General features: G+C 39.6%; 1 protein-coding gene across 2 annotated transcripts in view; it reads left to right on the forward strand.

Moving 5' to 3' along the window:
• The window catches only part of stab1 (stabilin 1), a 347,363-nt gene that overhangs the window by 225,920 nt on the left and 95,359 nt on the right, over positions 1–26,084 (forward strand). For both annotated transcript variants that reach the window (XM_073072696.1, XM_073072697.1), the window contains 3 exons: positions 15,136–15,264; positions 17,018–17,074; positions 21,247–21,354. In XM_073072696.1, coding sequence (XP_072928797.1) covers positions 15,136–15,264; positions 17,018–17,074; positions 21,247–21,354 — 294 coding nt within the window. The remainder of the gene's footprint in view (positions 1–15,135; positions 15,265–17,017; positions 17,075–21,246; positions 21,355–26,084) is intronic.

Raw genomic sequence — 26,084 nt, forward strand, 5'->3', positions numbered from 1 at the left:
AAAAAACTATACCCATTACCAAGACAAAGCTGGTTGGTAAAAAAAAAAACAAGAGAAAAAAAGAGTACTTTACCATATAGTGTTTTATAATAATGGCCCAGATCTCTATTTTAATAACAATAACAATAACAATTCAAAGGTTTTTAAAGTAGTTCAGAAAGGGTCCCCATAGCATTTAAAAATCTTGGTTAGAATCAGAAATCAAACAATAAATCTTCTCTAAATTTAAACATGACATAACATCACATAACCATTGAGCATGTGTGGGGGGGGGGGCAACCTCCTTCCATTTAAGCAAGATCACCCTCCTAACCATAAGAGAAATAAAAGCCAGTACCCGCAAATGAGAAGGCTCCAAAATTATAGCTCTTTCCTCAACAATACCAAATCAGGTAGTCAAAGTATTGGGCTTAAAATTAGCTTTATAAAGTATAGAAAAAGTTTGGAATACATCTTTCCAATATTTTTCAAGACTCAAACATGACCAAAACATATGAATTAATGAAGCCTCTCCATTATTACATCTGTCACAATAAAGAGATACATCTGCAAAAAAACAAGAGAGCTTGTCTTTAGACATATGAGCCCTATGTACCACTTTAATTTGTAGGACAGAATGACGAGCACATGATGAGAATTAACCAGTTTGAAAATAGCCCTCCAGGTCTCATCAGATAATGAAGTCTATAAATCCTTTTCTCCATCTTTTTTTAAATTTTGTCAAAGGAGCCATTCTCAATCCCAACAACAGACCATAAATATAAGACATTGAGCCATTATCAAAAGGTTTCAAATTAAAAATTACATCTATTATGTTCTTATCTGGGCTGGTAGGAAATATATGTAGTTTAGATCTTAAAGAATCTCTATTCTGTAGATATCGAAAAAAGTGCATATTTGATAGGTTATATTTCACTGAAAGCTGCTCAACAGAAGAAAGATTCGCTCCAACAAACAGATCCTGAAATTGTTAATACCTAATCTATCCCATTCTCTAAAAAACAGATCGGTCGTAGATTGTTTAAAAAAATTAGAAAAAATAGGACGAGAAAGGGAAAATCTCGATAAACCGAAATATTTTCTAAATTGTAGCCAGATCCTCAAAGTGTGTTTAACCACCAAACTGTCAGTTAATATATTTAAAGATAAAGGAAGAGAGGATCTAAGAAGAGGAACAATAGAAAATTTTGTAACAGAGTTGGCTTCCAAAAAGACCCATATTGGACAATCCTCACAATTAATATAATATAACCAGAACGTAAGATTTCATATGTTAATTGCCCAGTAATATAACCTAAGATTGGGTAGAGCAAGGCCTCCATTCTATTTAATTTTTTGAAGGTGGGCTTTATTTAATCGGGGTTTTCTGTTCTTCCATATATAAGAAGAAAGAATTGAATCTAAAGAATCAAAAAAATGATTTAGAAATAAAAGCAGGTACAGCTTGAAAAAGATATCTAAATTTAGGTAAAATAATCATTTTAATAGAATTGATTTGACCAATCAGTGATAAAGAGAGAGGCGACCAATTAGAAAGCGTCTTTATCACATAATTTTTCACATTAAGGTTAGAAGATTTTCTTTGAATAGATCTTTATAATTCTTAGTGATTGTTACACCCAAATATGTAAATTGTTTTCTTACAATTTTAAAAGGAAGGTTAATATTGGTTAGTATCAAATTGTTTAAAGGAAACAATTCATTCTTATGTAAGTTCAATTTATATCCTGAAAACTGACTAAAATTAGTCAGTAAATGAAACATAGAGGTTAAAGAAGTTGTAACATTAGATAAAGCGAGACTTTGTGAGACTTCAGGAATTAAGATACTGGTGATATCTTTAGACTCTCGAAAGGCAATTGCTAAAGGTTCTAATACCAAATCAAAAAGCAAAGGACTCAATGGACATCCTTGTCAGGTTCCACGTTGGAGTTTAATTGGTTTAGAAATCTGAAAATTAGTAAGGGCCCGAGCAGAGGGAGATAAGTAAAGTAATTTAATCCAATGAATAAAATTGGGCCCAAAATTAAATTTTTCTAATGTTTTAAATTGGTTATTCCATTCGACTTGATGAAAGGCCTTCTCCGCATCCAAAGAAATCACACATTCCGATATTTCCTTAGATGGAAAATGCATAACATTTCGATTTTTAATAAATCCTGTCTGATCATCAGATATTATAGGTATAATATTTTTGAGTCTACAGGCCAGAACTTTAGATAGGATCTTAGCATCAACATTGAGTAAGGAGATTGGTCTGTATGAAGAGCATTCAGTGGGATTTTTATTCTTTTTAAGAATAAACGAAATGGAAGCTTCATAAAAAGACTGTGGCAACCTACCCACCTTGAAGGAATCAGTAAGGGTAGAACATAAATAAGGTATAAGCAATGAAGAAAAGGCCTTATAAAATTCTCTGGAGAATCTGTCAGGTCCTGGAGATTTTCCAGAATGCAATGAACGTATAGCCTCAGTGATTTCCTCCTGAGAAATCGGTTGATCCAACTGCTTTCGATTAACAACAATATTTAATTGATCTAAAAAGTTGTTCATTGCAGTATTTAACAGAATCAGAACAATAAAATTTAGAATAAAATTCTCTAAAAGTGTAATTTATTTCAAAATAGTCAGTTGTCATATCACCATTAGTTTTGCAAATTTCTTTAATTTGCCGTTTAGCTATAGAGGTATTCAATTGATTAGCCAATAGTTTACCAGTTTTTTCTCCATGTATGTAGAATTGGCTTCTATCTTTTAAAAGTTGGCTTTCAATTGGATACATTGTAAGAAGATCATATTTAGTTTTAATTTCAATACGTCTTTTCTATAGTTCAAGGTCTGATGCCAAAGCGCATTTCTGATCTAATTGTTTTAATTGATTAACTATATCAGTTCTCTCTTTATTAGCTCTTTTTTTAATATGTGCAGTATAGGATATAATTTGTCCTCTAATATATGCCTTGTAAGCGTCCCAAATGATAAGACTAGAAGTCTCTTCCAATGCATTTTCTTCGAAAAAAAGAGTAATTATATTCTCCAGGAGTTTTAAAAGGTCCTTATCAGATAACAAAGTTAAAGTAAAATCCCGGGGTCTGTTCATATGAGTGAAACCAGGAGGCTTTAAAGTTAGAAATACAGGAGAATGGTCAGATAGAGCTATTTCTTTATATTCAGTGGATTAAACTAATGAAATCATTTGACTATCAATAAAAAAAATAATCAATCCTAGTATAGGAATGATAGACATGAGAGAAAAATGAATACTCCCTTTCTGCTGGGTGAAAAAAAAACTCTAGACATCAACAATATCACACTTCCTTAGAAAGAACTGAATAAATAAAGCTGATTTATTAGGTTTGGCTGATTTAAGAGCAGAACGATCTAATACTGGGTCTAGACAACAATTAAAATCTCCTCCCATCACTAAAGAGTACAAACTCAAATCTTGCAGGAATGAAAAGCAACGCTCAAAAAATCCTGGGTCATCCACATTGGGAGCGTACACGTTAGCAAATACAATTAATTCATTATCTAGTTTCCCTGACACTATGACAAGTCACCCATTAGGGTCAGAGACAACTTCGAGGATGTGCTAAGGTGGTAGCACGATATTAATAAGCAGCAGCCTCTCCGGATTCTGGACTGGGGATTCCCAAATGTTATGTGGGTTTTCTGGTGTAGTCTGTTTTGTCATGTGCTTTTGTGATATCATTCTGGAGGAACGTTGTCTCATTTTTTTTAACTGCATTGCATTTGTGATTTCTAAATGACAATAAAACTGAATTTGAATCTGAATGTTGAATAAAAGAAATTGTATTATCTATAAAAATCGAGACCCCTCGAGTTTTGCTCTGAATGAAGAATGAAATTGTAGACCTCTCCACCGATTAAAAAGGCGTGCATTATTATAGCTACGTATATGCATTTCTTGTAGAAAAATAATGGGGGCCCTTAACTTTTTAATGTAAGCAAAAATCTTATTCCATTTCACAGGATGATTTAACCCTTTCACATTAAAACTAAGTAAATTAATATTTCAATCCATTATAAGTTCTAATTAACAGAAGTTAAAAGATCTGACCATAAATTATTAGAACCAGAGAACGAACCATAAAATAAGGTACTCAAACAGAAAATTTGGATGATAGCCCAACACAGCTTCCAGAGAAAAAAGAAAATTGAGACCCCACCCCCTCCCCTTCCCAAAGCCCAAAAGCCTGCCAAAGAACAGTTGGCATGCTAAACCCTAAAGACAGCCCTCCCAAAGAAATCCTGCTGGCAAAACTCCAATCATCCAAAGTTATCATGCTCCTACCAAGACAAAGCAGAAAGAAAACCTAGATCAAAAATCCAAAACATAAGAGGATTCATTTAAAAAATTTCAAAAAAATATATATATAGAAAACCCTCAAAAAAAGAATAAAGTAGTAAAAAATATCAAAGAAAATATCAAAAAGCAAGATATAAACAGTCAAAATGTAGGTTTATTAAAACCTTATTCGATCCAACATTAAAAAGATAATTGCTCTTGTAAGAGATATAACACAATGAATCTTCTGCTTTCAAAAACTTCTGTGCGTGTTCAACTGATCCCAGCCATTTCCGCTCACCATTTTTTCAGAACGATTCGAAGACGTGCGGGGAAGCAAAGGGAGGGCTTAGACCCTTTCTTATAAAGCAGTGACATGACCTCTTTGTACTTAGCATGTTCAGCCATATTCTCCGGTGTATAATCTTCCATGAATCTAATCATCTTCCCATTGTAATCGATTATTCCGACTCGACGGATATGATGGATTAAAAGCTCCTTTGTATGAAATTCGTGAAAATATAAAATAACTGATCTAGGACGCTTTCCTGACTTTGGTTTGGGGGCCAGTGACTGGTGGGCGTGGTCCAGCTTAGGGATGGACGGCAATAAATCAGGGAATAGCTGCTTCAGAAAACTTGCAAAGAACTCCATGGGGTGGGCACCTTCAATTGATTCTTCAAGACCCAGAATACGTAGATTGTTCTTTCTGCTTCTGCTTTCCAGGTTGGTAATCTTCTTTGTTAATTTTTCATTAGATAATTTTTTGCAGAGCTTACTCATGTCTTCTAAGTCCACTTCCAGTATCGACAAAGTTTCTTTATTCTCCTTAATTCACTTTTCATGTTCAATTGGAGTTTGTTGAATAGTGTCCAGCTTAACATTAAGATGTTGAAATTCCTCAGAGAGTTCTGTTCTTTGCTTTTTAAGGAAATCTCCAATTGATTCCAAAGTGGTTGGAGAAACATCTTCTTTTTCTTTTGCAGAGGCTTTAGTCTTCCTCAAAGACGTAATAGAGCAATATTAAGATTTATACTAAGGTTTCAAGAAACTGATAGGAAACAAAAAGATAGATAAGGTAGGAGCAAATTCAAAAAGATGTTACCCCATCGGCTGCCAGCAGGGCTCTCCTGAAAAATCTTTTAGTATAATTTTTGATGTTACTGGCTAGTGCACCTTTATATTTCATCTGTTTCCCCCCTTATGTTTTTTCAGTTGCCTTCTGTTGGTTTTTTAAAATTTCCAAATCCTCTAACTTCCCACTCATTTTGGCTCTATTATATGCCTTCACTTTTGCTTTTATGTTGGTTTTGACTTCCCTTGTCAGCCATGGTTATGTCATTTCACCCTCAGAATACTATCTATCTTGCACCTTCGGAATTGCTCCCAGAAACTCTAGCCATTGCTGCTCTACCATCATCCCTGCTATCGTCCCCTTCCAATCAAATATGGTCAGCTCCTCTCTCATGCCTCTTTAGTTCCCTTTACTCAACTGTAATACTGATATATCTGACTTCAGCTTCTCACTCTCAAATTGCATGGTGAACTCATATCAGTGTTTCATAAGGGTTCCATTATCTGAACCTCCCTAATCATATCCGGTTCATTACCCAACACCCATTGAGAATAGGTGATCCCCTAGAGGGCCCAACGACAAGCTGCTCCAAAAAGCCGGCTTGGAGGCATTCCACAAGTTCTCCCTCTTGAGATCCAGTGTCTACTTGATTTTCCCAATCTATATGCATATGTAAATTCCCATTTTTTGACATGCTTTTTCTATCTCTTGCTGTAATTTGTAGACCACATCCTGGCTACTGTTTGGAGGCCTGTAAATAACTCCCAACAGGGTCTTCTTACACATGCAGTTTCTTAACTATCTACAATGATTCTTCCAATCCTTTGTCACCTCTTTCTAAAGATTTTATTTCATTTTTTTCCCAGCAGAGCTACTCTTCCTCTCTGCTTACCTCCCTGTTCTTTTGATTGTTTGTGTATCCTTGGCTCCCAACTACAATCAACTTGCAGCTATGAATCTGTGATACAACATCATACCTGCCAATCTCTAACTGTGCTATAAGGCCATTTACTTTATTCTGTTTTCAGCGTGCATTTAAACATAACACTTTCATTCCTATATTTGTCACCCTTTTCAGTTTTGTCTTCCTTTTATACTGCAACCCATCCCACTGACTGCAATGTTGCCCTATCATCTGCCTGTCCTTCCTAACAGTCCCACTATACACTACCTCTGTTTGTAAGCCAACATCCCTGTCCTCAGCCCTGTCACTCTGGTTCCATCCCCTGCCATATTAATTTAAACCCTCCCAACAGCTCTAGCAAACCTGCACACACGGATATTGGTCCCACTCAAATTTAGGTGTAGCCTGTCCCTTTTGTACAGGTCATACCTTCCCCAGAAGAGATCCCAGTGATCTATAATCTGAATCACTGTCCCCTGCACCAATTCCTCAGCCATGCATTTATCTGCCAAATCATGTGATTCTTGCCCTTACTGGCATGTGACACAGGCAGCAATCCAGAGATTGTTACCTTGGAGGTTCTGCTTTTCAGTTTTCTACCTCTCTCAATTCTCTCTTAGTACCTTTTCTCTTTTCCTTTCTACGTCATTAATACCAATGCATCTGGCAGCTCCCCCTCCCCCTTTAGAATGTTGTGGATCTGATCCGAGATGTCCCTGACCCTGGCACCTGGGAGATAACATACCATCTGGTTCTCTCTATCACGTTCATAAACTCTCCTAACTATGGAATCTCTCATCACCTCTGCATTCCTCCTCTGCCCCCTTCCCTTCTAAGCCACAGCGCCAGCCTCAGTGCCAGAGACCCAGTCACTGTGACTTCTCTCCAGTAGGTCATTTCCCCCCCCCCCCCCCACCCCCAACAGTATCCAAAATGGTATACTTGTTTTTGAAGGGAATGGCCGCAGGGGTACTCTTTACTGGCTGCCTATTTCCTTTCCTTCTCCTGAGTTACCCATTCACCTGCCTCCTGCAAACTAGGGGTGACTACCTCCCTATAGCTCCTATCTATCATCTCCTCAGATTCCCGTATGAGCCGAAAGTCATCGAGTTGCAGCTTTAGTACGTGCTATGAGGAGCTGCAGCTTGGTGCACCTGGTGCAGATGTGGTGATCCGGGAGACTGGAGGTTTCCCAGAATTCCCACATCTCACACAAAGAACAACACACAGCCCCTGGAGCCGTTCTTACTGCCCCAACTATACACTTACAGATGAAGAATGAGCAAGAAAAAGCTTACCAGATACTTACATAGCCCTCGCTTGTTATCACCCAATCCAAAGCCAGGTCTTCCCTCTCTAACACTGTCCTGCTCCAACAATGGCTGCTCCGCTTGCCCCTGCCTTATTTTTATTTTATCCTGCTACTGAATGCTGAACTCTGATCAAGCTCTTGATCTGTGTGTCTTAACCTCTCTCATTATCTCTCTTCCTCCTTCATCTTTCATTTTAAAAGTCACTGTTGAATATTTTCCAGCATCATTTTAATTTATGTATCCCTGACTAAATTTGTTGCATCCAAAAATCCTGCTCATCCCACAACACTCTCTGGATCTCCTGCCAGTTATCTTAATGTTGTAACCTTTGCTTCCAACTGTTGCTTTGAAACTCCTCGAGGCTGTGGGAGGTCTGGTGGCAAGCTTGGGCCCTAGAACAGTAACTGGTGTTGGTGGTTCTCATTCTCTGACCTTGCTCTCTTCAGTGCACTTAACTTAATTATCCTTCTCCAAAGGTGGGATCCCCTCATGCTACTGTGTAGACTAAAGCCATCTGCAGCATATCACTTTCTGCTTGTGGCTGCAACTCTGTCAACATGCTTCACTCTCTACAACTTATCGTGAAGTCAAAACAGAGGACGACCAGGAATACTTAAAAAATCATCTGAGTTTGACTTATTCAGCTGTCAACAGCCAAGCATACCTCAGTGCTGCGCCTGTGTAACAGGCTTTAGAAATTGATTCAGTTCCTGGAGGCATTTTGGAAGTTGGTAAAGATGTGTTAACACTCAGCTAATTATAAAATGAGCCCATGTAGATACAAACTCAATCTATGTATTTTCCTTAAAACAAAGTCATTAAGATTTAACGCCTTTGTAACCTACTTATACTTTGGCTGTGAACACCTTCTAACAGAGTTCAGTTCTTAATGCCAATAATGCATATCTTGATGATGTGATACGCACTGGAAATTTTTTCTCTTGTAACTGTTCTCATTGGGTCTGAGATTAGGTTAATTGATGTTTCCTGTTGAGGCCATACATGCATTTTTGAGCCCCTTGCATTTGTATTTTTTTATTTGATTCACAGCTATTAAAGTCCCAAAAGAGAAGGCAGCTGTTCTTTAACGTAGAGGAGGTTGATCTTATCCTTGCAGCTGCTTTCTCAGGAGACTTTCTGTGGTTGAGTAGATGTGTTCAATCACCTCCCTTATGTACAGATGAGGATTTAGGAATAACATTTGAAATAGTCAGTTATGTTATGGTTGTTCTGGAGATTATTAGCTGCTGAACTGCTTTAAAGCATTTGACGCTGATGATGTTTGAAGTTTTCTTTTCCCCATTCCTAAAGTGTACACCGACAACAAAGCTACCACTTAATACCCGTCCAGAGGCAATCATTTAGAGGCTTCTTGTTGAATAATTAGATTTTTGTGGCAATTTGCTTTACCAGTGTAGGCTGCTAATCTGCATAATAAAATTAATTGAGCACAGTTGTCAAGAGTTATTAAAAGAGAAATTCAGAGTTAGTGGGCATCATTGTCATAACTATTCTTGAGTAGATAGTGGTGAGCTGTCTTCTTGGTCTACAGCATTCCATCTGGTGGTGTTGCAAGCTTTCAGGTTTGTGAGTCAGCCACTATGAAGGTACAATGTGGTTCTGTGCCCAGATGAATTCTGATGTGAAGGGAAACTTGTGCTCTGTGATGCTGCTGTTTTAGATGGCATAAGTTAATTCAGTGGGAAATGCCGTTGCCTTGGCAAGATGCTCCAGTGCCATTGTTAGATGATGCACATTGTAGAACGGTGTGTTACCGATGGTCCCTCTAATTTGTAATAACCATTGTGTTCAAAAATCTTGTGCTGTGCAATTTTTTGCACAATGATAACAACCTGTGCATACTGAACTTTATAAGCAACACACACAAAATGCTGGAAGAACTCAGAACCCAGGCAGCATCTATTGAGAAAAGTACAGTTGACATTTCGGGCCGAGATCCTTTGACAGCACTGGAGAAAAAAATTTGGGGGAGGGGAGAGAGAAACACAAGGTGATAGGTGAAACTGTGAGGGGGAGGGGTGAAGTAAGGAGCTGGGAAGTTGACTGGTGAAACAGTTACAGGGCTGGAGAAGGGGGTGTCCGATAGGAGAGGACAGAAGGCCATGGAAGAAAGAAAGGGAGGTAGGAAGGAGCACCAGGGGAAGGCAATGAGTGAGCAGGCAAGCTGAGAGAGGGAAAGAGGGATGGGAAATGGTGAAGGGCGCGGGGGGTGGCATTACCATAAGATCGAGAAATCAGGTTGGAGGCTGCCCTGACAGAATATAAGGTGTTGTTCCTCCAACCTGAGTGTGGCCTCATTGCAACTGTAGAGGAGGCCATGGATTGACATATCAGAATGGGAATGGGAAGTGGAATTAAAATGGGTGGCCACTGGGAAATCCCACTTTTTCTGACAGACGGAGTGTAGGTGCTCAGTGAAGCAGTCTCCCGATCTACGTCGGGTCTTACCGATAAACCAGACACAGTATATGACTCCAACAGACTCACAGGTGACGTGTCACATCACCTGAAAGGATTGTTTTGGGCCCTGAATGGTAGTGAGGGAGGAGAAGCAGGGATAAGTGTAGCGCTTGTTCTGCTTGCAAGGATAAATGCCAGGAGGGAGATTAGTAGGGAGGGACGAATGGACAAGGAAGTCATGTAGGGAGCTATTCCTGCAGAAAGCAGAAGGTGGGGGAAAGGGAAAGATGTGCTTGGTGGTGGGATCCCATTGGAGATGGCAGAAGTTCTGAAGAATTATGTGCTGGATGCGGGGGCTGGTAGGGTGGTAGGTGAGGACAAGAGAAACCCTATCCTTGGTAGGGTGGTGGGAGAATGGGGTAAAAGCAGACGTGCGTGAAATGGAAGAGATGCGGGTGAGGAGAGCATTGATGGTGGGTGAAGGGAAGCTCATTTCTTTGAAAAATGAGGACATCTCCTTCATTCAGGAATGAAAAGCCTCATCCTGAGAGCAGATGCGGTGGAGTTGAAGGAATTGGGAGAGAAGAGGTATAGTCCGGAGAGCTGTGAGAGTCCATAGTTTTGTAATAGACATCAATAGATATGCTGTCTTCAGAGATAGAGACAGTGAGATAAAGAAAGGGAAGGGAGGTGTTGGAAATGGTCCAGGTAAATTTGAAGGCGGGGTGGAAGTTTGAGGAAAAATGGATGAAGTCAACGACCTCCGCATGGGTGCAGGAAGCAGCACCAATGCAGTCATTGAAGTAGCATAGGAAAAGTGCAGGACGAACACCCTGAACACCCTGAACACCCTGAACTTCATAGAAGTATTCATTTTACCATCAAGCAAAACACTGTCAATAAGAACTTTGATCTCCTCTGGATTTAATCATTTTCGCTCTTGTTTATCTGCACACTCACAGAACATACGTAGCAGGCCTGTAGTGTATAATGAAAGATTTTCTTGCTGGAGCTTTTGCATACCATCTGCATTGATTTGCTTGCTAAATAACACTTTGAAAAGTCAAGTTTGCAAATACCACTCCACTTCTTCCTACTTACAAGTTCTCCAGCAACTTTTGCCACGTGGCAATACACGAAGGTAATATCAGGTTCTGTAATGTACATAAAGAACAATCGACAGCTGAACATTGACAGCTCCTCGGTAGAGATCGTAAAGAGCACCAAATTTCTTGGTGTTCACCTGACGGAGAATCTCACCTGGTCCCTCAACACCAGCTCCATAGCAAAGAAAACCCAGCAGCATCTCTACTTTCTGCGAAGGCTGAGGAAAGTCCATCTCCCACCCCCACCCCCATCCTCATCACATTCTACAGGGGTTGTATTGAGAGCATCCTGAGCAGCTGCACCACTGCCTGGTTCGGAAATTGCACCATCTCGGATCGCAAGACCCTGCAGCGGATAGTGAGGTCAGCTGAGAAGATCATCGGGGTTCTCTTCCTGCCATTACTGACATTTACACTACGCGCTGTATCCGCAAAGCAAACAGCATTGTGAAGGACCCCATGCACCCCTCATACAATCTTTTCTCTCTCCTGCCGTCTGGGAAAAGGCTCCGAAGCATTCGGGCTCTCATGGCCAGACTATGTAACAGTTTCTTCCCCCAAGCTATCAGACTCCCCAATACCTGAAGCCTGGACTGACACCTTGCCCTATTGTCCTGTTTATTATTTATTGTAATGCCTGCACTGTTTTTGTGCACTTTATGTAGTCCAGTGTAGGTTTGTAGTGTAGTGCAGCTTTCTCTGTGTTGTTTTTTTAACATAGTTCAGTCTAGTTTTTGTACTGTGTCATGTAACACCATGGTCCTGAAAAACGTCGTCTCATTTTTACTTTGTACTGTACCAGCAGTTATGGTTGAAATGACAATAAAAGTGACTTGACTTGATAAAGATTTGTCGTGGCTGCACGTTCCTGACCTCATGAGCTTTCAGTGTAACAGTTTCTACTGTTTCATTAACCCATTCCACTTTAAATGATCTAGCAGTTCTTTTGTGCTTCACACCCCTTGCTTCTTCAGAATTCAACATAGTAAATCAATAATTTCTTCAATAAAAACAGTATAAAATAAGTAAGTTTTAAAATCTGCAGACAAATCATTGCAAAATCCACGTTGTCAACACCGTCCACATCAAAAACCAGAAAAGGAAATGTTGTACATGACTGTGAAATATATTTAACGTGCCAATGAGGTAGAGGGTGCCTACTTTTGTGTGCAGTTTAAATTCCTTTGTGTGCTAGTAGCAAAAGATGTGTGTGCACACATGTACATAGACAATAGACAATAGGTGCAGAAGTAGACCATTCGGCCCTTCGAGCCTGCACCGCCATTCTGAGATCATGGTTGATCATCTACTATCAATACCCGGTTCCTGCCTTGTCCCCATATCCCTTGATTCCCCTATCCATAAGATACCTATCTAGCTCCTTCTTGAAAGCATCCTAGAGGGAGCATTGAGTAGTCCCAGAATATTTAAGTAATGGTTAGGATGGTAATCAAATGGATTGTTTTGCCCTTGGATGTTGTTAAGCTTCTTTAATGTATTTGGAGTTGCACTGTCATATTCTCATTTTAACTTTTTCTAGATTGGGGAGACATTTAAGAGAATTAGGGTGTGAGTCATTCACCAGTGGATATAAACTCCCTGCCTTGAACTACAGTAATTGTAGTGCTGGTTAGTTTCTGGTTAATAGTGAATTTCTCTTCCATCCCTTGTCCCAAAAATTCCTCTCTGTAATTCTCTACCGGGATTTTGGTAGTGAAGGGTTTGACAATCGTAATGAAATGATGGTCATGGGATGTAGCCTGATCTCCCTGGTTAATGCTAGTTATTGTCTGCACTCTAAATAAGCAGGAAATGAACTATACTGGATTTGCCAGTTTTTATGTGTTTAGGCCTGTCTGGGATTTTCATAAATATTGTTGAAAAGATGACAGCTTTATAACCGAAGTGGAGTGAACTGACAATACATGGTACAAGTTCTGGAGCCATGGTGATCAGCCCGTGTCTGAGAAATGTCCAAATCTTGATGCTTGACCTTTAGCCTTGAATTGAGGAGCTGAAAAAGAACTGAATACTATACAACTATTAGCCAGCACCCTCACTGCTGACATTGTGATGGATGGAAATCCTTGGATGATGCAGCTAAAGATGATTGATCCTAAGATGTTACTTCTGGAAATTTCAGTAGCATTATTAGGGTTAGGGTGATTAGCCTCGAACACTCGCAGACACCTACCTTTGTATCGGATGTGACTTTCACCACTGAGGAATTTTCCTCCTGACTTCCAGTTTTATTAGGGCACCTTGACATAAGTTGGTCAAATGCTGTGTTGATGTCAAGTTTAGCCACTTTTACTTACCTGTGAAATTTAACTGTGGTTCTTACCTGACCAAGGTTGCATGATGACTGAGCTGAATGATTTTGGCAGATGCTGAACTGAGCATTGGTGAGTGGGCTATTTGGAACATAACATCATTATGTAATGCAACATCATTACAACACTTTACTGATGATTGAGGGTAAGCCAGTCCCATTTTCTTTGGTCAGGAGGATAACATCATTCGAACTGTACCAGAATTACTGATTGGAGTTCTGGAGCATGCCTTCAATGCTACAGGTCTCAAACTGTCCACTTTGACCTGTGCCCTCAACTATTTCTTGTACCTTGTGAAACAAGTTGTTCTAAGATTGACTTTCAAAATCTTGTCGACCTCAGGAGGAGAGTGAGGTGGATACCTGGTTGAGCATACTTGCAAGTGATGCAGCCTTGCTTCCTGTATTGATCTACTGAGCTGAGGGTATTCTCCATTCCCTTTATTTTTATTTGTATACACCCATTCACAATTTGATATGGCAAGTTTAGAATTCTGATTTGATCCATTAGTCTTGGAATCATTCAGCTTTATTCCTGCTTCCTTTGTTTAGCATGCATGTATTACTGTGCTGTGGCTTCACTAGTGTGGCACCTAATGTTGTTCTGTCGTGACCAAGTACACACCTTGTCGGTGTGATGTGGTATTGGTATTGTTAGACTGAGAGCGACGCCACATTGAGGATGTTAATTGTGGTGGATAACATTCTGCTTCTATTGATAATTTGAAGGCCTTCTTACTTGCTCTAATTTTAGCTGTAAAATTTGTTCTGAATCTGCCCAATTTGGAAGTGACCAACGTTTATAACGACCCAGTGTGAGAACATCTGAGGAGCATAACTGGGCCATTGGCCTCTCAAGCCTGATCTGGCAATTCATATTGTGATTTTCAGACTGAGACCTAAACTTCACATTCCTGACCACCCACAGTAATTGTTCACTACTTTGTCTGTTATTAAGGCAGGGTTGCATGCATATCTGAGGAAGAGATTTCCAAAGCCTCACTTGTCTTAGATGGTGACTCTCTTAACGTTAACTGTGACCTCTACTTCAAGATTCTCCTCAAGAGGAATATTTGTTGTCAAGACCTTTTCACGATCTTGTATGTTTCAATCAAGTTCTCTCTCACTCCTCTGAACAGCTTTGCTCGTTCTCTTAACCACATCCTTTCACGGTTGCCTTATGTCTTCTCAGAATTTACTTTCCTAGCCATCTCCGTGCCACCAGTAAGTTTACCAATCGTGCCTTTGGTGCTTTCATCCAAGTAATTGCATAAGCTCAGGCCTTCATTGTGTCTTCCCAACTAAAAATCACATTTATATATACTGTTGATATCCTATTAGCCAGCTCCCCGCTATCCACACCAAAATATTATTTGCTACACTGTGAGCTTCCATTTTCCGTTATACCTTTGTGTGGCATATTATAAAATACCTTCAGGGAAAATCAAAGTAGTGTAAATACATTGATCACCTTTCAGCACATGATACGTTTCAAAAATCTGTAATATCTTGGATAGACATTATTTCACTTTCAGAAAACCACACTGACTTTGCCTAATTCGAGTTTCTCTGGTTACTGTTACAATTATAATTACTATGGTGTAGCAAAGTCAGTAGTTTACATTGAAAACTGTTCTTTCAATATTACTGATAGAAAATGTAATATGTTTTCCAGATTTTTGTTAATAATGTACTGTTAAATGACTTTCACAACGAGACAAGAAATGGAATATTGTTGGGAACAACTCAGGTCCTCCAGTTACAGAAGAATAGATGTGATATTAACGAGACTATAATTGTAGAGGTATGTCTGTATGTATGTGTGTATGAAGTACTAAAGTGAATGTATGCATACATTAGTAGTGTGCATCACTTCCAGTTTGATGACCTTTCATCAAAACTGATACAAGGCCATCACTTTGAAAAATTTGTTCTTCTCTTCCACTGATGCTGCCTGATTTGTTCAGTATTTCCAATATGTCCTGATTTTTTTGTCAGATTTCAAACAGTTGGAATATTTTGAATTTTAGGATAACTCAATGCTTGCCTAAAGAGTTTATACCTAAGTTTGTAATGGATTAGGTACACGATACAAGAGAGCCAAACAGAATTACTGAAATTTCTTATTGGGATGACGGAGACCATTTTGTCCTTGGAGTCTGTGTTAGCTTTTTGAAGCAGTCACTTATCCCATTGCCTGAGTTATTTCCTTGTGACTAATTGTCTTTCATATGCTTATCAACTCCAGTTTAACTGCCCTGTCACCCGCCAACAAATAACCTCACAACCAACATGCCTTTGGGATATGCCTGTAGGATCTACAACACACTTGTCTGGATGTGATACATTAACTAAGGCAGCTTCAGTTGTTCTTCTTTTTAACCTTTTTTCATGTTTTCGTACAAAGGGGTGACCTGGGATTGTAGTGGTTAGCATAATGCTTTCTAGTATCAGTGACCCAGGTTCAATTCCCCCCACTGCCTGTAAGTAGTTTCTACATTCACCCCATGCCCATGGGGTTCCTCTGGGTGCTCCATTTCCTCCCATAGTTCAAAGGTGTACCAACTTGTAGGTAATTGGTCATTGTTAATTGTCCCATGACTAGACTAGGATTAACTCACGGGTTGCTGGGCTGCACAGCTCGAAGGACTGGAAGGGCCTATTCCACGCCATTTCTCAATTTAAAAAAATAAAAAGAAATATCACCAAGAAACTTCTGTTTCTCCTACAACAACTAAAAGGAATTAGCTCAATTAATCCTTCATTACTCTGTGTCTTGTTTGTAAGTACTCCTAATGGTATGATTGAAATCAGGCACTTACGATGTGTGGGAAGTTGCAGGTGCAAGCTCCTATCTGATTCTTCCAGGCTGCAAACATTTGGAGGTTGAGCTTTGAGGATTTTGTGGTGTTAGTGTGACTGGAACAGATTTTCTACTCCAGAAACAGGTGTGCAGATCCAGGCATCAAATTCAATGAGTGTATTCATTGCTATTGTAAAATAATTATCTAATCCATCATAAATGTAAGTACAAAATCATGACTGAGTGATTCTGCAAAATCAAAACACTGGTTGCTGGAGGTTTGAACAAAAATCAGGACATGCTGTGAATATTCAACTACTCAGGCATCATAGAGGGATAGAGAGATGGTTGTTAACTTTGTATCAGAACCAAGGAAATGTATCCAACCTGAGACATATGTACTGTCTCTGAGTCTCTCTCTCCACAGATTCTGCCTGAGCTATTTCCAGCATTGTGTTTTAAATACACTTTTTGTTTTAATTTTCACACTAATCCCATTAAGTAATATGCATACTGTACTTCTGAATAGCATCAAGTAAAATATTTTTATTAAATAATGCACATCGTTTTCCCATACTCAAACTGCTAAGTAGATGTTTGAATACTTTATAGATTTAAAAAAAGTTTTCATTTGGGTTATTTTTGTGCCAAATCAAGAGAAGCATTTCTTGGAAATTAATTCAGTTGAATGATGTGTATAATCACATGCCAGTATAAATAAGCTCAAATCATAATTATTTTGTTTCTTTTTAAGGGAATTTGTGGCAGCTGCGATGATAACCCCATATGTCCTGAAGGGACTACCCCTATGGTAGGTAAAGTTCTGAAGCTGGCTTTGGCTTTGCTCTTCTTTCCTAATATATTCCCGTGAGTCATTACGTTTCCGTTTTTGCAAAACAATTCTGAAGGAAATTAATTCCAACTTTCAAAAAATGATTTATTGCAAAAGATGTAAAATATTGTCAGTGAATGACTTTGTTACCAGGGAATTTAAATGTAATTTGACCCAGTTTTTCCACTCTTTGAAGAAATATCTAATTTCTGAACAGTGATTCATCTAATAGCCCAGCCAAGCTCTGAAAACTTGTGCAGATGAGAGCTTGTCTCAGTTTTGTGGCTTTTTTTTTTTTGAGGTTGCATACTGTACAGATGAGGTGAACTGGTCATCTGCTGATCTCAGTGAAACCATGGAAAATGCAAAGTGAGAAGAAAATGTAAAAATTCTGGTATATAAAATATGTCTAAAGTGGGAGTGTTTTATTCAGTTAGAGACTATGGTTAATGCGTTAGCTGTTTGCATAATGAATACATAATGCTGTATGTACTCGTCACTATCCACTCTATTGTATCCACAGTTCAGATTTCTTTCCTCTCCGACTTGAAATAGTCCCTAACTTCTTCATAGTGATTTCCCTAAGAATTTTATACATTTCAATAAGGTCATCTCTTATTCTTATAATCTCTAATGAAAAGAGATCTAACACACTCAGTCCTTCTACGTATGACAGATCTACCAAACCAGGAATATTTCTTTTGCTACGCACCCTCCACTAAGGTATAATGTATATTTGGTAAGGAGACCACCTCAATACTTGACTGCTGAGAGTGAGGAGTGCAGTTAGCAGAAGTGTATCATTGAAACTGGAGTTGCCATGTCTCATCAACACATCTGATGTGCTGAGAACTTAAGAACGTGATCATTTAAACCTACTCTTCCAATGCACAAAATTGTGGCTTATTGTCTAGCACAGAGGCTTATTTTCATGCCCTGTTCCCACATTCTCTGACTGCTTTAATGTTCAAGAATTTATCAGTGTCAATTTTGAATGAAACTGATGATTGAGCCTCCATGGCTGTCAAGGATTTACAATCTAGATGAAAAAAATTTGTTCATTTCAGTCCCTTCTTGATCCTAGAATAAGGGATAAAATATCCCTTATTTTGAGGAATAGGGGAAACATCCTCACATATCCACTCTGTCAAGTACTCTAAGGATTTTACACATTTCAGTGAGGACACCTGTCATTCTTCTAAACTCGAGAGAGTAGCAACCTACTCAATCCAATGCATATCTGCCAGCCCAGGACCCTATCTTCTAAACTCGAGAGATTAGCAACCTACTCAATCCAATGCATATCTGCCAGCCCAGGACCCTATCTTCTATGCATTCCTTTCACAGCCTTTCTGAGGGTCAATGCCAGCAAGAGAAACTTTCAAGCAACACACACACAAAATGCTGGTGGAACACAACAGGCCAGGCAGCATCTATAGGGAGAAGCACTGTTGAAGGACACTGTCAGGACTGACGAAGGGTCTTGGCCCGAAACGACAACAGTGCATCTCCCTGTAGATGTTGCCTGGCCTGCTGCGTTCCACCAGCATTTTGTGTATGTTGCTTGAATTTCCAGCATCTGCAGATTTCCTCATGTTTGCAAGAGAAACTTTCTGTTGATTATCACTTACTTGCATATGATGGCCTAGCCTTCCTCTGAGGAAAGTCAGAACATATAAGCTACTCTGTGTGAGCTATATGCTTCTGGCTGAATCCAAACTGAGTTTCAGAAACTTCAATGCTATTCAGAATCAGATTTATTATCATTGACTTGTATGTCACGGAATTTGTTGTTTTGCAGCAGCAGTACTGTGCAAAGGCATAAAATTACTATAAAATGAATTACTTTACTGACATAGTAATTGATTAGATGTGTTCTGCTTACTGTTGTCAGGACGTAACTTAGTTGAACACATTGTTGGGTAGTTGTAGCTCAACTGGAATGGCTTGAATAGAGACACAATCTGTTCTAAAGCTTAGGCATTCAGCAAAGTATTTGCCAATTTGCTCAAGCCTGAAGTATTTCGATTCCTCACTGTTTTTGCGGATAGGATACTTGGGGTCAGAACTGTAATTGAATGTCAAAGAAAATGGCTAAGTTCACTATTTGAAACTTTGCCATTGCCTTTTTATTTGGGGTGTGCATGTTGCTTATCATTTACTAGCTGCTGTGTGAACAGAGTAGAAGACTTGCTGCCCATAGAGGTAACTCCATCATTGTCTGCAGAATTGCAAAAGGCAAGCACACTGAAATCCCAAACAGGTCCATTTTTGACTTTACGCTGGACAAAAGAATTACTAATTAAGTAGATGCAAATACCGTAGATTCCGGACTACAGAGTGCACCTGATTAAAAGCCACTGGCTCTAATTTTAGAAATAAAATCAATTTTTTACTTGTAAAGGCCGCACTGGATTTTAGGCCGCAGGTGTCCCACGTTGTAATATGAGATATTTACACAGAAAGATATTACACGTGAGGATTTTTTAACTTTTAATTAAATCCATATGGTAACAAAAACAAATACATATTGCAAATGCTTTTTTTCGAACCGTGCCCGTAACGCGGCTACTTTTAAATATACGTTGCGTATACTTCTTTACTGAACAACATTCCAATATCTCCTAACGACTGGTAAAAAATATATATACTGCAGCCTACCAGGAAAAGTTATTGATCGCCTTTAACTTAAAAGCAGCGTTTCGCTCAGATCCAATGCCGCTCGTGTAATGCGCTCCCCCCTCCTTTCCGTTTATCGCAAACGGCATTTTTCCCACAAGACGCGGCGAAACCGGGTGTGACGTCATAGCATCCCGTGATGTAGTACAGAAAACAAATATAGTTAAAACTCTTCTAACTTTAACTAGAAAATGAATTACTAAGCGAAAATATTATAAACTAAATAACTGCCATAAAGGCAGCACAATGCTTCGAGTGTTTTCCATGTTGATGAGGGTGAGTACAAATGACTGATTTACAATAATTTAATTGTGAAAGTGCGCTTGATTTATCGTACAATTTCATTGGACCTCTGTGAACTACTCATCAATTTTATTGGTCTACTGTTATGAGGCAAAATGTTTACGAGGCGGCATGAAAAAAATCATGTATTAGCCGCTCCGTTTTAAAGGCCGCAAAGTTCAAAGCTGTTCAAAATGTGGGAAAAAAGTAGCGGCTTAAAATCCGGAATCTACGGTAATTCTGCTGAGATACAGAACAGAGCGATGCTCTGGTCTGAAATGAAAGGTTCCATTTACCACTCCAGCCCTCATCTGATCCCACTGACATCCCTTCCATTGTCACTGAATTCAGATGAATTTCACTGCACCCTCAGAAATCAGACCCACATTTTTCCAAGGTTATAGAGATTACTGATCCCAGAGGAAATAAACTGAAAAGTGGTGAGAAGGCTATCGGTGAATATTGTCAACCTTGTCCATCACCGGCAATTGGAGCTGGTTTATCATTGTCACGTACTGAGGTACAGAGAAAAGCTTGAGGTACACTGTTCATACGGATCAAATCATTACACAGTGCATTGAGGTAGTATGAGGGAAAGCAACAGAAAACATAATGAAGTGTAACAGCTACAGTGAAAGTGTAGCACAGGTAAACAAGACCATAACAAGGTAGATTGTGAGGTTAAAGAAACCATCTTATCATGCCTCACCATCTACTTTGTTATTTGAATGGGAATAGGAATACAGTATCTAGTTAGGCTGGATTTGCCTTACCATAGTGAACAAGATTTAACAGTACAGTTTTCCACGTTATCTGATAAGTAGTCGTGTTATAACAGAGTTGGATCGTCTTAGTTAGCGGCATGGCCAGTCCTGGACTAAAGGGCTAAGGGTCTGTCAGGAACCACTCAGTCCATGGAGTTCATTAAAATGCATTTGTTACTCTATGTGTTGTATTAATCTGGCATTTGTAACAGCAGAGACTTTCTACAGAGGCCAAGCCTGATACATATGTGCATGATGTTTATTTTGTACGTAATTTCCTTAACTTGATAAATTTATATTTTTAACATTGTAAATCATGGGAGTATGTAACATGATTGTTTCAATGTAATACTGTTGGATATTAATGCTCAGAGTCAATGATGTATGGATGTCTTATTGAAGTTGTGCATGATTTTTTATGTTTAGGAATTTCCTGGCCAAGTCAGAACACCAAACTGCACTTATAAACAGTTTAGAAATGGCAGAAATTTGAAACATACTGGCTGCAGACCCAGCTGTGTTCAAGTAACTATTGTAAGTTTACTTTGTACATGTCTCTGACATTATTTCTTAATTTCCTCTGTCTTCTTGAGGCATAGACTAATCCAAGTGTTAATTTTGTTTCTTTTTCTGGATAGTGGGAGTCAGTTTGCTATTTGTAGTGGTCATCATAGGTGATCTGTATTGTTCTTGTTGAATGTTCATAGGCAACAGATATGAAATAATGTTTGAGTGAAGGAATTGCCGGTTAGAATGCCTCTGCAAAATGTTGTTATTGGATTTGTAAAGAATGTTCAAACAGAAATATAGAACAATACTAAAATGTAAAGGAAAATACAAGCTTATCAACAGGCTGAGGTCCCAATCCCTCTTAAAAATGTACACTCCAATTGATGAATTGAGTCTCCATCCTAGCTGTGAAAAGGGGAATAAATTGTATCTACTACAGGGGGTGGAAATTCCACGGACATCCAATAGGTACATGCCTTTCTCTGCATTAAAATGTAAAGAAACACTTTGTCATAGTTTCTTAACACGACAACTCTTGAGTATTTCACTTGTTTGCATGGACTTGTCTCAGAGAATGGTACATTTTATCCACACTTCAGGATTTTTAATAAGTACTTGAGAAAATAAACTTCAAAAATCACAAGAGTATTCAAAGGGATTTCAAAGTACATTTATTATCGAAGAATTATTAATTGTACAACCTTGAGATTTGTTTGGTTACATGCAATCACAAAGCAAGAACCCAATTACAGAATAAAATAAAGACCAACACCCAAAGCGCATAGAAAGGGGAAAAAAGACACAAATCATGCAAACAATAGAAGCAAGCAATAACATTCCAAAACAAAATGAGTCCTTAATTCCAAACCCCGGAACAGTCCGCAGTAGGCCCAGGCCTTGGTATCAGTCCATCATATTAGCAGGCATGGAGCACAGTAGCCAGGGGCAGCTTCATAGCCTCAGCAACAGGGAGAGAGGAGTCACCATCATGGGAGAGCGAGCAAAATCGGTTCTCCCCTCTGTTCCCAACACCCTGCTTTTCCAATATATCATTTAAATTGTCCAAACAGCATATCGTACCTCACACTAGGACACAGACACTGTTGCAGCAAAAGGCTCCGGGCCTAGAACACACTGCCCAGCGACTCGCTCCAGGCACAGAATTGATCACCTAGCCTGAAGCTGCTCTTGATTTCTCCAAATTGGCTCAGTGCCCAGAGCGATCCAACCTCTCACCCAGGCCAGTTGTAATGGCATTGGAACTCCTCTGCCTCAGTTTCTCCTCACCAAATGGCTCACTCAATCTGCAATGTACCAGCACAGTTCATCCCTTGAATTTGCTTCGCCTTTGCTTGCCTATTCATTGTTTGTGGTGATAATTTACCACAATTTATTTCAGAAAAGATTTTACTGATAATGTTTTTAATCAAATGTCTTGCCTTTCGAAGTACCAGTGACCTGTTGTCTGTGTTTGGTGGCGCCATCTTAAACCAGAAGTTCTAAGCACCATAAATTGAATTTTTGTTGTCTCTTACTAAATTATACTTCAGGTTCAATTGCCATGCATGCCGGTAAAGATAATATTTTTAGGCCAGCATCATTGTTATCCATAAATCCATGATTCAAAATGAGATCCACTTACAGTATCAACGCAAAGCAGCCACTTCCTTTTGCCCCATTTCCTTTTTTGAGACAGCCCCTCGGGACTCGGGATGACTGGCTTCCACTCCAGTTCTGCTGGGTTCTGAGGTGGCTAAAGTATCCCATGTGAGATGTGCGAACACTGCTGCAGATGATGCTTGATGGGCAAGTGGATTGTTTGGGATCTTGTATACTCCTCCCACTGTTTGTGCATGGCCTTCTTGTGCTTCCTGTGTAGAAAGTTGAGGTGCTCTGTACCTTACTGCGTACTCTTTCTCCATGAGTTGGTTATGATGATTCATTTTGTTGTGGTGATTTTTAGAACCTCCTTGAAGCATTTTCTATATCCTTTTAGAAATTAGTAGCAGTGATGAAGCTCTGAGAATGTGGCTTGTTTCAGGAGCCTGTTGTCAGAGATGTGGGTAATGTTGTCTGTCCAGAGAGGTAGTGCATGACCAGAACTATAACTGGTGAAGATGCTGTGCCAGGAGAGGTACTGGTCTTGGTTCATCCATCCTGCCAATGGATTAGGATAATTTTGTAGAAATACCTTTATTGATGCCTCTACAATGCTCTGAGGGTGACTGTCACAGGTTGCTCTGGTCTCTGACACACAGCAGGGTAGGCACTTGGTAGAACACAATGCTTGGCCCTGGATTTAAGGTACACGTTTCTGAAGGCTATGATGGTGCATGGGAAACAGTGGTGAATTTCATCATTAATATCTGCCTTGGCTGAGAGATGCTCTCCAGATTTGAAACCTGATCTTCATTTTCCTGCTGTAGGGTGTATTAGTAGAGGGTCTTCATCCTGTAAACATCTACTGTAGGTTCATCATAAGACATAGGAGCAGAATTAGGCCATTCAGCCCATCAAGTCTGTTCTGCCATTTCATCAGGCTGATCCCGGATCCCACTCAACCCTATACTCCTGTCCTCTCATCATATCCCTTGATGCCTTGACCAATCAGGAATCTATCGACTTCCGCTTTAAATATACCCACGGACTTGGCTTCCACCACAGCCTATGGCAGAGCATTCCACAGACACACCACTCTTTGGCTAAACCAATTCCACTTTACTTCTGTTCTAAAAGGTCGCCCTTCAATTTTGAGGCGGTGTCCTCTGGTTCTGGATACCTTCACCAAAGGAAACGTCCTCTCTACATCCACCCTATTTAGTCCTTTTAGCATTTAGTAGCTTTCAGTGAGATCCCTCGCATTCTTCTAAATTCCAGTGAAAACAGGCCCAAAGCTGCCAATCACTCCTCATAAGTTAACCCCTTCATTCCTGGAATCATCCCCGTGAACCTCCTCTGGACACTCTTCAATGACAACACATCCTTTCTGAGATAAGGGGCCCAAAACTGTTGACAGTACTCCAAGTGTGGCCTAACTAGTGTCTTATAAAGGCTCAGCATTATTTCCTTGCTTTTATATTCGATTACCCTAGAAATAAATGCTAACATTGCATTTGCTTTCTTTACCACAGACTCAACCTGTGAATTAATCTTCTAGGAGTCTTGCATGAGGACTCCTAAGTCTTCCTGCATTCTAATGTTTGAATTTTCTCCCCATTTAAATAATAGTCTGCACTTTTGTTCGTTTTACCAAAATGCATTATTATAGATTTCGCAACACTGTATTCCATCTGCTACTGTTTTACCCATTCTTCCAATTTGTCTAAGTCCTGCTTCAATCACATTGCTTCCTCAGCACTGCCAACCCCTCCACTTATCTTCATACCGTCCAAAAGCTTATCCACAAAGCCACCAATTTCACTATCTAAATCACTGCAAAGAATGTGAAAAGTAGCGGTCCCAATACTGACACCTAAGGAACGCCACCAGTCACCGGCAGCCAACCAGAAAAGGCCTCCTTTATCCCCTCTCAGTGCCTCCTGCCTGTCAGCCATTCCTCTGTCCATGCCAGTAAATTTCCTGTAATTCCATTGGATTTTATTTTTTTAAGCAGCCTCATGTGTGGCACCTTATTAAATGCCTTTTGAAAATCTAAGTAAATGTCATCCACTGCCTCTCCTTTGTCAACCCTGCTAGTTACTTCTTTGAAGGATTCCAGCAGATTTGTCAGGCACGATTTCCCTTTGCAGAAACCATGCTGACTTTAACTTATTGTATCATTAGTCTCCAAGAACCCCAAAACCTCAACCTTAATAGTAGACTCCTACACTTCCCCAACCACTGAGGTTAGGCTAACTAGCCTATAATTTCCTTTCTTTTGCCTTCCTCCCTTCTTAAAGAGTGGAGTGACATTTACCTCTTCCATGCCAGAATCAAGTGCTCTTGAGAGATCATGACCAATGCATCCATTCAGCAACATCTTTCAGGACTCTGGGATGCAGTTCATCTGGTCCAGGTGACTTGCCCACCTTAACGTCTTTCAGTTTGCTTAGTACTTTTTCCGTTGTAATAGCAATGGCACTCACTCCTGCTCCCTGACACTCACGGACCTCTGGCACACAGCTAGTGTCTTCCAGAGTAAAGATTGAAGCAAAGTACTTATTCATCTTCTATTTCTTTTGTCTCTCATTACTAACTCACCAGCATCATTTTCCAGTGGTCCAATATCAACTCTCACCTCCCTTTTATTCTTTACATAACTGAAAAAAAACTTCTCGTATCCTGCTTTATATTATCATCTAGTTTATCCTCATATTTCATCTTTTCCCTTATAGCTTTTTTATTTGCCTGTTGCTGGATTTTAAAATCCTCCTGCTCATTTTTGCTACATTATATGCCCTTTCCTTGGCTTTTATGCAGTCTTTAACTTCCCTTGTCAGCCACAGTTGCCTACCCCTGCCATTTGCGAATGACTTCTTCTGTGGGGCATATCTATCCTGTGCCTTGTGAACTATTCCCAGAAACTTCAGCCATCTCTACTCTGCTGTCATCCCCACCAGTATCCTCCAATCCACCTGGGCAAGCTCCTTTCTCATGCCTCTGACATTCCCTTTATTCCATTGCGATACTGATACATCTGACTTGTGTTTCTCCCTCTCAAATTACAGTATGAATTCAGTCATATTATGATCACTGCCTCCTGAGGGTTCCTTTACATTAAGCTCCCTAATAAGATCAGAGTTATTACACCCAAT

The sequence above is a fragment of the Hemitrygon akajei genome, chromosome 19, assembly GCF_048418815.1.
Source record: "Hemitrygon akajei chromosome 19, sHemAka1.3, whole genome shotgun sequence".
Taxonomy (NCBI): Eukaryota; Metazoa; Chordata; class Chondrichthyes; order Myliobatiformes; family Dasyatidae; genus Hemitrygon; species Hemitrygon akajei.